The following is a 13,524-nucleotide window of genomic DNA, read 5'->3' as shown; positions in this document are numbered from 1 at the left end:
GGGAAAAAGTGACAGCCCTAGCGGACACTTTGTGACTGCCAGACATGTGAAATCACTGTGAGATTATGTGAAGGCTTAAGGTTTTTTCTTTTTGCACATCATCTCCATGTCCAGTCGAAACAATGATCCTGGTTTACTGAAATAATTACACCCACAATTATTAATCTCATTCTCTGCGAACCCACCGAAAGTAAGATGCAATCAACGCATCCCAATATAAAAGATGCATGAAGGAATGAAGAAATACAAGATAAAAAATCGAAAATGAGTGTGATCTTCATCTATAGTTGTACTCAAAACATTGAACTGTTTATTATTATACAGAAGCTATATGGTGACATTTTGTAAATGCAATTTTTTTTTACTTATGATGGTTCACATCATTGTGCTTGATCGCCGCATGGAAACAGTATATTAAGTTGCCTATTAATGATATGCAGATAGATATCTCACTACTATAACAAGGTGGAGGGTTGCACAGAGCACAATTGCTCAACTGCGCACGTGTTATAAATGAGCACGCGACCTAGAAACGAGTATGCAAAGCTAGACATTTCTAGTAATATATATACCGTAGATACATAGATATAATATGTATATATTCTACATCATACATCTTTTAAAAATATACATGAATTTTTTAAATACAAAATTATAAGACTGGGAACACCACAGCTCATTTTACATTTTCTTTTCTTCTCCCCCCTCCATTGTCTTCTGTGACAGGACCAGCTATCCTAAAACACTGGCCCTTTTCTCAAAAGATTCATAAATATCTGCCTTGAAGATGGAATTTCAAAAGCTGATGCTAAGTTATCTGTCACATTAGCCCCCATATCCATAATCAAATTCAAGATGTGAGTGCCAAGGCAAAGAAATGCTTACAACTTATACAGATGCATCTTATGCTTCAGTTAGGTTGACATGGGGCCTCTCTCTTTTTAGTCACTGTTGTTGACATCCTGGACTTTTTCAAGCTAAATGGGACTTGATGGGGGGGGGGGGGGGGGTGGGCCATAATTCAAAATGACATTAAATCGTTAACTACAAGACACAATGTGCGACATGGCAATTATTAATGAAACATTTGGCAGGAATGGTGTAATCATGAAATTGAGTGTGGCAAAGTGAGCTAATTCATGTCCAGCTGGCAAAAATAAAAAATGGGTTTGTTATTGAGCTTTAAGCATCAAATGATCACTCATGAATGATAAGAATAAGGGATCTTTGGGCTATGTTTTGTCAAGCAGTGCCATGTTTATTTATATATATTCATATTCATATTATTATTTATTTGCAAGTGTGTTCTTTAAGTGCGGCATTAGCGCGACTTAAGTCCAATCAGCCAATGGCCATGAGTGATAGCAAACGAGTCGAGCCCTGAGATATATCGAGGATTTGCATTTCTTTGGAGAAGGAGGAGACATTAATTAGTGATTATGAAAAGCAGATGGAGCACACACTGGAATGCTAATAAGGGCTTCCCCTTGGCTGCTTATGCCTCCCCCAGACCTGATGAGAATTTGCCCGATTGTGGCCAAGATTCCCCCCTCCCGACTATCTTGGGGGTGCTCGCGATTTGAGCCTCGTCGTGACCGATAATCTGCCCAAATGATCCTGTAGTGTGTGTGGTTCAAAGACTGCTGTTGACTTGTCAGGCTCTTCCCGATTGTGAATCGGGCATATCAAACATGTTTGATATTTACAACTCAACAGGCGATTGAGCAGAGAGCCCCTCCTCTATCATGTTGGTTGTTCTGTCATTCAGTGTGCCAAAACTCATAATAATGACCAAGAAGATAGGGGTGGGAATCACCAGATGAACACTCACTGGAAGTAACATGCAGTGTTTTTTTGTTTTGTACTGTTTTTGCCCCACACGTAGGCTACATTATTAAGCTTCTCTGGACTCAATACGCCACTGCAGGCACGGACTGCACCATCGGGCGCTTCGGCCAGATGCCCGGTGGCCTGGCATGGCATGGCCTGCAAATTTTTTCTAATATCGATACTTGGCGTCCAAATATCGATACAATATCGTCAGGCAAAAGAAATATTGCGATATTATGGTGTATCGATTTTTTCCCCCACCCCTACAAGAAGAAACGTTTTGTACACATGGGTTGAGCTTCAATTAATGCAATTAACTTTTCATACTAAAGAATCCAGTCTGTTTAACATGACCATGTTGATCAGAACAACATCAAAGACATAATGCGCATAACGCATTGATAGCCTACTGCAATGCGCATACCGCCCCATTTAAATGGCGGATTAAGATCCTCTGGTACATTGCTGAAGCAGGAAGTGGCGTTCCACTTTGGCTGTCTAGTCTCTATTGCACGGAAGCTTAAAGGAGGGAGATGATATGTGTACGGCCTTGGCCACACTGATCCGTGGTGTCTGTCCCTGTGCGTTCATTTCTCTGTTCACTTCCATTCTGTTCACACGCAAATTCGTGAAGCGTTCCTTATTTTTTCCGGGGTACGGTGGTGCAGTGGTAAGCGCTGTCGCCTCACAGCTCGAAGGTCCTGGGTTCGATTCCCACCTGGGACACTGTGGGCGCTGGAGTTGTGACCCCCCCATATCTTCAGTGCCTACTGCCCAGGTGGGCTATCTCGTCGAAAGGGCCTTTCTGTGTGGAGTTTGCATGTTCTCCCCGTACCCCCCAGGGGGTTCCTCCGTACATAACCCCCCACTAAAAACATGCAGAAGATCGTCATCCGACCAGTGACGACAACATCTGAAGTTGGTCCAATGATGGTCCAATGAAGGTCCCCGGGCGCTGGAAAGAAATAGCGACCACTGCTCCTGGCCTGCCCCCTGGAGGAAAGGACAAGCCTGGATGGGTCAAATGCAGAGGACATATTTCACCGGCCACCGTCAGCATGAGTGTGTGTAGTGGCCGCATGCATGTGTTGAAGTGTTCGTGTGACAATAAAGACGGGCTGCCGTCTGAAATCGTGTTTTTTAATCGACGGGCTGCCGTCTGAAATCATTCATTTTCAATGACAACTGTCCGACTGTCCGTGGAGCACTCAGAAGCGTACGTATCCAGAAAATTTGCATATGTTTTGATGGACAGAAAGTTGAAGAGGGATGAACTTTTTCTGGACGGACGTATCGGATGGTCGGATGGTCGGATAGTCACTGTCCGTTTAGCCAATCAGAGTCGAGGTCTCGAGAGGAGGCGTTCCGAGATTTGTTTCAACTTTTCAAAGAAGATGGCCGAGGCGGTGAACGAGGCTATAAGGGATTCCCCAGCAAAATGAGTAAAATTGTGTGATTTCACTAGGATTTCAGTGACTAGAAGTTAGTCCAAGGGAAGAATGTAGTGCATATACTTCTCTCCAGTTATCTGCACATGATCTACATTATATTATACTCGCGCTGTTCATGTCATTTGCATCGAGTCACATTTCCAAGGAGCTGCACGCAGGCAGGCTCGCCGGCCGTGGAGCAGCCCTGGCGCTTTCGGCGAGGGGTTTGACGTAGACTCAGTTCTCATCGGACAGACATCTGTTCCTTCAATAATTCTGTCCATTTTCTGACGGATCAGTGTGGCCAAGGCCTAAGTGTCACCATTCCTCCCTCTCAAATTAGCACTTGCTTAAACTTTCTTTCCCCCCCCCCCCCAGATCTCACAGTTGTGCCGACCACCTCTGGCAGCATTCAGCCTCAGACAGTCAGGTCATCCTCGTCATCCTCCTCCCATCATGCCTCTACCTCAGAGCTCAATGATGCCCCAGGCCCTTCCACTAGCTGCCCAGGCCCGCTCACCGCACAGAGGTCAAATGGCTCCACTCGCACGGCCACAGAGGGTAAGGCAGGACAAGCGTCGTGACACCAGCTGCTGTGTTTGTTGTCTGGTGTCGTGTTTATTCTGCACGGATTGCGCCGCCATGAAAACCATCATATAAATTACTCACCCAGATCGTATGCAGCTGGGACGGGTTTGCAGTGTTCAGATTTCTGAAATAGCCTGAAAAGCTACATAACACGTTTGTGAACATTCAACAACAGATCCTGCTTTTAGACCGCATTCACATAGCATCAGGCCATTAGTGGAGGGTTTGTACGGCTGTTTGTCAGTGATACACACACACACTTAGGGCTCATGTAGCCTATCATTCAGCTCTTGCTCAAAGGAAGCACACAAACACACACTGCTGCTGCCTATAAGATTCCTATGATCATTCAGTTATTTGCTGTAGGGTAATAACCAGGTTGGCAGTGATCAGTCTCTCTTCCATCTTCACAGTTGCTCGGTGAACAGCGGACTGTGGATGTAATTCAAATTAACTGACAGGATGATCAGGAGGTAGTTCAAATTAACTGACAGGATGACCAGGAGGTAGTTCAAATTAACTGACAGGATGACCAGGAGGTAATTCAAATTAACTGACAGGATCACCAGGAGGTAATTCAAATTAACACGTTCACTGCCAATGGCGAGTTGAGACGTCAAAAAAAAAAAAAAAAATTTTTTGACGGTGCTACGTGGATCAATGCCCCCCACGTCTCCTATAAAAATATTGGAGCCACCGAACATGTACAACCCATTCCACCGACCCACTAAGTGGCGACAGTGCTCTCCATTCTAGAGGAAGGCAAGCAAAAAGCAGTGTGAGGAAGCCATTCTCATGAAAATGGATTGGCGAAAACGCTTTCGCGCTTGGGAGCTGGCGGTGGGGTTTTGCAATAGATTACGGGTGGAACACACTTTGAAACACGCAGCATAAATAAGACCAGAATCGCAAAAGCTTCATCAAAGCTCTCAGAACCCCAAGAAACGAGCGAGCCGATCCAGACTTGCACAGCGGCCGCCAGCAGACAGGCAGCAGCAGCAAAGCAGTGAGCCTGGTGACGCGAGGTTACAGCAGCAACAGAAACGAGCTTGTGACACGCCCGCTGCAGCCAAGAAGAACACACACGGAGGGAGGAGTTTGAAGGAGAGGGGTGTTTCCTGCTGTTATGGAGGAAATTACTGTTCAAAACTATTGTTTAGATGTCTGACGTCTTACTGATGCCAAAAATGAATGGTTAAAGTGACTGTTCTATCGAATTTCACAAAAAGCCGTTTATCTCAGAATAAATTTTCAGACGCTGAAACCATGCTGTATTCAACTGCTAATGCTTACATAACTACTAACTCTACAAACTAACTCTTTTAGACAGAGAAAGCACACATTCTATTAGTTCTTTTGAGATATTGTGTGTTCACAAAATCCTAACAGAAACGAATCCTCGGCTCTTGAAAGATGAGCCAGAATCCTCAAAAAACCCCTCTGGCAGAAGCTAACTACAGTATTGAAAAACGGCTGGCAGTGAATGTGTTAACTGACAGGATGGCCAGGAGGTAGTTCAAATTAACTGACAGGATGGCCAGGAGGTAGTTCAAATTAACTGACAGGATGACCAGGAGGTAGTTCAAATTAACTGACAGGAGGATGACCAGGAGGTAATTCAAATTAACTGACAGGATGACCAGGAGGTAGTTCAAATTAACTGACAGGATGACCAGGAGGTATTTCAAATTAACTGACAGGATGACCAGGAGGTAGTTCAAATTAACTGACAGGATGACCAGGAGGTAGTTCAAATTAACTGACAGGATGACCAGGAGGTAGTTCAAATTAACTGACAGGATGACCAGGAGGTAGTTCAAATTAACTGACAGGATGGCCAGGAGGTAGTTCAAATTAACTGACAGGATGACCAGGAGGTAGTTCAAATTAACTGACATGCTGGACAAAATGTGACACTGGACTCATTCTTTTTTTGGATCCCCCCCCCCCCCCCGGTTCTCTCCTTCAATTGGACTTTGCCATTCCTCCTGCTGTCCCGGTCATTGTTCCACCTCCTCCTCTCCTCTTGGAGAGTTGTAGACTAGCACATGCTTCCTCCGATACATGTGTGCAGTCGGCAGCCGCTTCATTTCACCTACCAGCGAGGAGTTTCACCAGCAGGACGTACCACGTTGGAAGATCACGCTATTCCCCCCAGTTACCCCCCCCCCCCCCCCCCCCCAAAAAGAAAACTGTGTCTGACTGACCAGGGGAGGCACTAGTGCAGCAAACAGAACACATACCCTTAATCCAGCTTCCCACCTGCAGACAATAGTCGATTGTGCGTGTATGGACGCCGGACCAAGCCTACCTGGATTGCCCACGATGTTCTCTTTTATCAATAAAAATGCTATTCGGTGAAATGATGTTCTTAAACGTCGGACTTCACAGTCCATTGAGAATCACAATAGATCTGTTGTTGAATCTCTTCACCAACGTGTTAAATGTATTTTCTCATTCAAATTAATAGGAAGGAAAAATCTTGATTGCTACAAAGTACAAACTGATCCCATCTGCATCCACTCTTGTTGAGTAGTTTATAGTCTGGTTCCCGATGGCGCTCAAGTGCTGAATAATTCCCATGTCAAAGCTACCGTAAGTGGAATATTGGCTTAAAGTGCTAACCTGCAATGTTGATCTTGCTCTCATCAGATGACAGCAGGCCAAGCTTGTCAAGTACAGCGGGGGAGAGCGGCGGCACGGCCATGCCCCGCCTCCCGTCCTGCTGTCAGCAGCACTCCCCGTGCGGAGGCCCCTCCCCCCACCTGTCCCTGAGCCACGCCCATCACTCCAGCTGCTTGCAGGCCTCGTCCTCCCAGCAAGCCGGCAGCTCTCAGCACGGCCACAGCAACGCTCACCACTTCCTCCACCACCTCCACCACCCCACCCCGCAGCACCCGCCCTCCCTGCCCTTCCAGGAGGCCAGCTGCCCCGTGGAGCGCCCCACCGCCCTGCCCGCGCCCTGCGCTGGAGTCGGCGGCAACGGCAGTGGCAGCAGCGCCACAACCCACTACCACGACCAGGTATGCCTGCCTACAGTATGCTGCATTCAGCACCAGAGAACTTATCATGCTCACTTTGCTTTCCTGTTTGACAGAAGCCTTTGAGGAAACGGTAATTATGTAAGGAAAAATGAGCGAGCTCCTAGAGGCGAAATAGTGAAAATGTATTCCTGTGGGAACGACTGCCAATCTCTACTTTTCCCCTTAGTTTTCAGTGTTTTCTTTTCTGTTGTGTGTTGGAATGGTGGCTGACCTGTTTTAGTTCACTTCTGCTTGCTGTTTTGCTCTCCCAAACTGGCACACTTGCCAGTTAAGAGTAATGTTTCGCATGAATGCGTTATTACAACATTACATATTTTTTATGGTTACCTGTTCTCACTAGTTAGTCGCGTTTCTCAAAAATAGAGGGGAGGTGTAAGCTCTGTCGCTAACTAACGCTTGATGTGGTCGCAAAACCACTGGTGAGCTAGCAACAGGTCTGATGTGCTTCCTTCATGGGCGGGAAGAAGGCTGAGAATGGCGATTCCACACCCCTATATATATAAGGAGGGGCTAGCACCCCTAGTGGTGGAGGGTGAAAAATGTCATTTTCATCTGAGCCCAATATGAGCATATTGGTGTTTAAATGAATTTGAGTGGTTCTGTCAGGGGTACAGAGGGGTCTGTTCCCCATTGTGAGGACCTCACGATCCTTATGATAATAAAACTGCATATAGCTAAGATCTTAGCATGATGATTATGAAGGATCTTGTTAGAAGCCTGCCTTCAAGCACATTTTGGCACTGAATAATTCACATTGTTAGAGCCACAGAGTTTATTTGCCATTGAAGTGGGGCACGTTGGTAACAGGCTTGTTAAAAGCGGGGTAATGCAGGTCAGGTTAGGAGCATTCTCAGCAGCCTTCACTCCCACTCTTTGTTTCAGTGCACTGGATCCTCAATCATTTATGGGGGTTTTGGGGGCAAGTATTCAAAAATGGGTCATCAGGAAGTGGTTGACATGTTGCAGGCACAGGGCAAAATCCCCCACCCTTTGGTGAGGGGTGACTGTAGAAAAGGTCTTACAGTAAGGCATACTGCCTGAATGAGGTGAGAAGATTGGGTTTGATGTATCAAAGTGTTAACTGTTGCCGCCATGATTTCTCCTACATTCCTCCTCTAATGCGTCAAAACCACAACATGCAGGTTTTCTCTTGAGGCAGGAAGTGTATTGCTCTCCCCCTTCTCCCCCTCAGTTCATCAAGTTCACACCCCGACATGTGTCACTCATCTTGATGAGCTGTCTACCTGGAAATGGCATTTAGCCTGAGGCTGTGGTAGCCGGCAACCATAAAGCTAACACAGGCCTTTAGCTTGAGGCTGTGGTAGCCGACAACCATAAAGCTAACACAGGCCTTTAGCCTGAGGCTGTGGTAGCCGGCAACCATAAAGCTAACACAGGCCTTTAGCTTGAGGCTGTGGTAGCCGGCAAACATAAAGCTAACACAGGCCTTTAGCTTGAGGCTGTGGTAGCCGGCAAACATAAAGCTAACACAGGCCTTTAGCCTGAGGCTGTGGTAGCCGGCAACCATAAAGCTAACACAGGCCTTTAGCTTGAAGCTGTGTTAGCCAGCAACCATAAAGCTAACACAGGCCTTTAGCTTGAGGCTGTGGTAGCCGGCAAACATAAAGCTAACACAGGCCTTTAGCCTGAGGCTGTGGTAGCCGGCAAACATAAAACTAACACATGCCTTTAGCCTAAGGCTGTGATAGCTGACAACCATAAAGCTAACACAGGCATTAAAGAAACAAATGGCCAACACAGGCTTGTGCTGCATTCACGCCATATTGGAAGAAGCAAAAAACAAACAAAAAACAGGGCAACAGTGTTTGCAGCATTCACACATTTAAAGGTATTGTGTTGTATTGTATAGGACTAGATTGTATGACTTTTGTACCTACATTTTCTCAATGAAAGCAAATTAGCACATCACATTAGATACCTGGATATCTGTGGTTGACTTTATGAACCCATAACTCGTATGTTCTAAAAGCTTCATGCTCTCAAAAGGATGTATTGGTTTCATGCACCATTGGAGCAGTGTGCCCCTCCTCCCTCTCTAACAGCGCTGTCCTCTTCTCATAGCAAACTCTGCCAGTGGACCTGAGTAACAGCAGCGTGCGGGGCAGTGGGAACGGCGGCGCTGGCTTCCATGGCAGCAACTCGGCCTTTGACCCTTGCTGCCCGGGCTCCACCTCGCGACCTCCTGCTTACGTTTCCCAGGCCACACCTGGGCCCAGCCAGCCCAATGCGGTGGACTCGTTCAGCGCCTCACTGGTGGCCCAGCCACAGCCTCAGCCGCAGCCACAGCTGTCCTCCTGCAGACATTACATCCATCCCTCCTGTGAGTACGCCTCATCGTCATTTTGACTAATCGAAAGATCTACTCCTGTATTTTGAAAATGCATTGAGAGCCATGCTTGCTAAATTATGCAGACAGATGCACTGCTGAAACCTGGTGCTAATAGTAATTAACACAACCTGATGGTTAATGTGCCAAGTGCTGTGGGAACGACACCAGGCAGGAGCGGGTAATTGTTCATTCTACCCAGAATAGCTCCGTATGGAGACTGAAGCGGTGTGGCGAGGCTCCCTGCTGGGGATGTAGTCGGAGAGTTAGTTGCAGCTGGTGGGATTTTTCTTTGCTAGGAACCTGTCACATCATTGAGGAAACATTTCTGTGTCAACACTTACTTAGTCAAAAAAGTCTCTTTGAAATGTTCTCAGCATGACGAGCTAACAAACAAGCTTGGTGCTAGCAGCAACATTTGGTTTGCATGAGGAATAACTACCGAGATGTTTGTCTGGTAGCTTAAGGACAAATGTACAAATGTAGAAACTTTCCCCCTCACATTTTGACAAGTCCTCTTCTCTCTTTCATCCAACGCAGACGGCTCTCTAGCGCGCTCGCTGCATCACCAGCCTCCCTCCGCCTGTCCCCATTCCCACGGAAACCCCCCACCTCCACCTCCACCCCAGCCCCCTCCGCAGGGCGACTACGTCATCCCCCACCCTGTGCACGCCTTCCACGCGCCCATGCCATCCCACCCCTCGGGCCACGCCGTGCCCCCCGCCCCTCCGCCTCCTCTGCCTGCCCACCACCTCTCCAGCACCAGTGCCCCGCTGGCCCAGCACCTGCCTCCGGACCATCAGAGCCTGCCGCAACACATGCCTGCGCTGAGCGCGTCCGTGCAGAGGCTCCATCAACACGAGATCCTGCAGAGGATGGAGGTCCACAGGCGCAGGATGATGCAGCACCCCACGTGAGTACTGTCATCCCCCCCCCCCCCCGTTTGTATCCCCTCCCCATCCCGGGTAACTGTCCTAAACAATGGCAATGTCCCTTCTCTTCCAGACGAGCACACGAGCGTCCTCCTCCACACCCCCACAGAATGCACCCAAACTACGGCCACGGACACCACATCCACGTGCCACAGACGATGTCATCCCACCCTCGCCAGCCTGAGCAGAGGACAGCTTGGTCAGTATCAAAAACAGAGAGGCCTGGGTGGATGTCTCGTTTTTTAATCCTAACAAATCAAACATCCGTTTGAGTGGTGCTGCAGTGTCTTGGTGTTGTGTTCACCTGCTTCAGAGCTAAATTGGATATTTTAACGATGGCTGCTATTTGTGTTTTTGTCAATAGGGAGCTGGGCATCGAGGCTGGAGTGACTGTGGCACCATACCCTTCAGGGCACCTGCACACCCACCTGCCCCACTACCACCCTCCCCCCAGACTGCACCACTTCCCCATCCCCTTCATGGTGAGAGAGACACTGAGCACACATGCATAGATTAGCATAAATGAAAAAGAATCACTTTTATTTGAAGTCTGGCTTAGATTAATGATGTTAGGCCCCTCTTCATAACATCAGTTATTTCAAGGATGGTTTGGTGAACCATATGAATAATGCATTAGCAATTAATAGTGGCTCATCAGGCATTTCAAGTGCACACTCAACACATCCAGAAGCCTTGAGACAAACCACGCACAATATAGCTGGCAGTTTCCGGACGTTAATGCTTTTTTCCCCATGGCTGCCCCCAAAGCATCCCGACGTTTAGTTGTGTTCTAAAAACAGTTCTCCACCACCAGCACATCAGGTCAGGGTGCTGTTGGATTTTTCCAAGTGTCTTCTGACTGTCTGTAGTTCACCATCCAGAGCGCGAAATTTATTTGCATGAATACTAATATATGACCTTTGTCATATTTCCCATGTGAACCCATTCAGAGGCCCCTCTAATGTTTGTTTTGTTTTTAAACTGAATATAACATTGGTTTTATGAGCGCCACCACCAGCAGTTCACTTTAGGATGCTCCCAGAGTCCTTGAATAGTTTGGAAATAAACTCCAATATTAGCAGCCCTCCAGCTGATGCTATTTTGTATTCTCTGTCTCTGACATAGTAAGTCTGAACACAAGTTGCATCATTTAAATAGACACACGTCTTCTGCCAACAACCAGGCACAGTGAAAAAGGCATCATTAGTGATTGGACAGATTATGATATTTGCGATTAAAAATACTCTTCAAATATAGTGATAAGTCATAGTTGACAGTCATATTGCTCAGCCAATAATATTGCCCAGTCCCTCCAGGAAATTGCGATTTTGCGATCGCAATAATTAATGCAAATTCAACCAAACTCTGCGATATTTGCGGGGGCTTGCAATTTTTCAAAATTCCGGCGATTTTGCCGCAAAAAGTTAGTAAAATGTCGCATCTTTACCTGGGTTTGAGATATGTGTGCGCTGTCATTTTGCCTGGTTGCTGTGGGAACGAGGGACAACAATAGGAAGTGACGAGAGTATGGGACGTAACGTAACACGTCATTGCATTGCGATGAGGAGGGCAAACCTCTCACATTTGCAAACAAAAATAACCGCAAAACAAGTACCAAATGTTTTGCATGAAAGTGGAGGCAAACTATTTTGCACTCTGTGCAACACTGTCATGGAGGAACACAAACGGAAAATCGTCATTGGACAGCCACTTTGCTAGCGTGAAGCATTTGAGACTGCTCTCACTACCCCAGCATCGCCATCAAAGACAAATCACACTCACCAAAGCAGCTACATCAAAATCAGTGGCGAGTGCTGAGAGAATCAAGGTGAGCAGCCTACAAAATTGAAGCTGGTCAGTGGTCAGACAATGAAAGAGTTGATAGTTTAGTAAAAACAGAGTGAGACACAGAAGCGACTGTCTCACAGTCTCACTATGTGTGTGTATCACACACACACACACACACACACACACACACACACACACACATACACACACACACACAGCTTAGGGTCTAGTAGTTTGAATATTGAACAAGAGATGAGGAGGACAGGGAAGGCATGAAGAGGAAATAATATAAGGATAAGAGGAAAAATATGAAGCACTAAGCAAAAAGTATGAGAAAAGGCAAAGTGATAATAGCATTATTGAGAATGAGGAAGAAAGGAGAAGAGAAACGATGAAGGGAGGAAAAGAAAAAATTTAATTAAAAATAAAAAAATAAAATTGCAATTTTTTCCGCAACTCCACAATTTTTGCCAGTTCCCGCAATTTTACCGCAAAAAAATCACATAAAATGTCGCAAATTGCATCGCAAATTTTGAGAAAAGCCGCCGCAAAATCAGGCATTTATGATCGCAATAATCACAAATCACACAAAAACTCTGCGAAATCCTGGAGGGACTGATTGCCCACACACCAGAATCTTCCAATTCAGTCATAAAAGATACAAAGTTTGCAAAAAAAAGTATGGGATTTTGAAATGGAAGATGTATAGGAACCTTTCATTCAAGAGGAGTGAGTGAAGTCATTTATGAATGCACATGAAGTCAGTGAGCCAATGGTGGCCTGTGAGAAAGTGTCCTCCTGAGGCTAAACGTACAGTCTGATGTTGTGTCTGTTCTCCCTCACAGCACATGTCCTGAGGCTAAACGTACAGTCTGATGTTGTGTCTGTTCTCCCTCACAGCACCTGAGGCTAAACGTACAGTCTGATGTTGTGTCTGTTCTCCCTCACAGCACCTGAGGCTAAACGTACAGTCTGATGTTGTGTCTGTTCTCCCTCACAGCACACTGGCATCTCTGAAGTGACCTACCCGCACATTCGCTACATCTCATCTAGAATGACTGGCTTTGGAAGAACTTACGAGGTAAGGTGTTTTCAAAAGGCATCTGCCATGTTTGCCAGTGTGTTTGCGTCCCAGGACAAATGCACCAAATACAAACCGTATTTGTGTCTTCATCAGCACACAACCGATCATTGTCTTGATGTTGTTTTGATCAGGTGAGAGGCACAGTAATCTCCTATGGTTGTATCCAGAGCAATTTAGAGAGAGAGTGGCATCAGCGCCGGAGGACCAAAATGCGTGACTCATTAGCCAATGAACAGCCAGGAAGGGGTCTCGCACTACTTTTGAATGCTAAAATAAAGCTGATAATGTATAATAAAAATAAAAAATAAAAATCGAAGTACAACACAAACTGTCCATTTTGCTGCAACTCGACAGCGCTGCTTAATCCAGGACCTTACTTCCTGGAACTCTTGAGAGTAAAAAACTGGTCCATTGGAGTGAATGGAGATTTCGCGACTCTTCTATATAGACGGCTCTGCTTGTATCCAAAGTTAAAGTTGAT

The 13,524-nt window shown here is 46.3% G+C and overlaps 1 protein-coding gene across 4 annotated transcripts in view; it reads left to right on the top strand.

Moving 5' to 3' along the window:
• rnf111 (ring finger protein 111) overlaps window positions 1-13,524 on the top strand; it is a 41,133-nt gene that overhangs the window by 22,406 nt on the left and 5,203 nt on the right. For 3 of the 4 annotated variants that reach the window (XM_083650415.1, XM_083650414.1, XM_083650413.1), the window contains exons 5-11: window positions 3,639-3,821; window positions 6,501-6,871; window positions 8,975-9,233; window positions 9,780-10,152; window positions 10,245-10,370; window positions 10,536-10,653; window positions 12,960-13,040. In XM_083650415.1, coding sequence (XP_083506541.1) covers window positions 3,639-3,821; window positions 6,501-6,871; window positions 8,975-9,233; window positions 9,780-10,152; window positions 10,245-10,370; window positions 10,536-10,653; window positions 12,960-13,040 — 1,511 coding nt within the window. The remainder of the gene's footprint in view (window positions 1-3,638; window positions 3,822-6,500; window positions 6,872-8,974; window positions 9,234-9,779; window positions 10,153-10,244; window positions 10,371-10,535; window positions 10,654-12,959; window positions 13,041-13,524) is intronic. The other variant, XM_083650416.1, reaches the window with a different exon arrangement.

Source organism: Poromitra crassiceps (genome assembly GCF_964638095.1).
Source record: "Poromitra crassiceps genome assembly, chromosome: 14".
In the NCBI taxonomy this organism is placed as follows: Eukaryota; Metazoa; Chordata; class Actinopteri; order Beryciformes; family Melamphaidae; genus Poromitra; species Poromitra crassiceps.
This window is presented reverse-complemented; position numbering and strand designations above follow the sequence as displayed.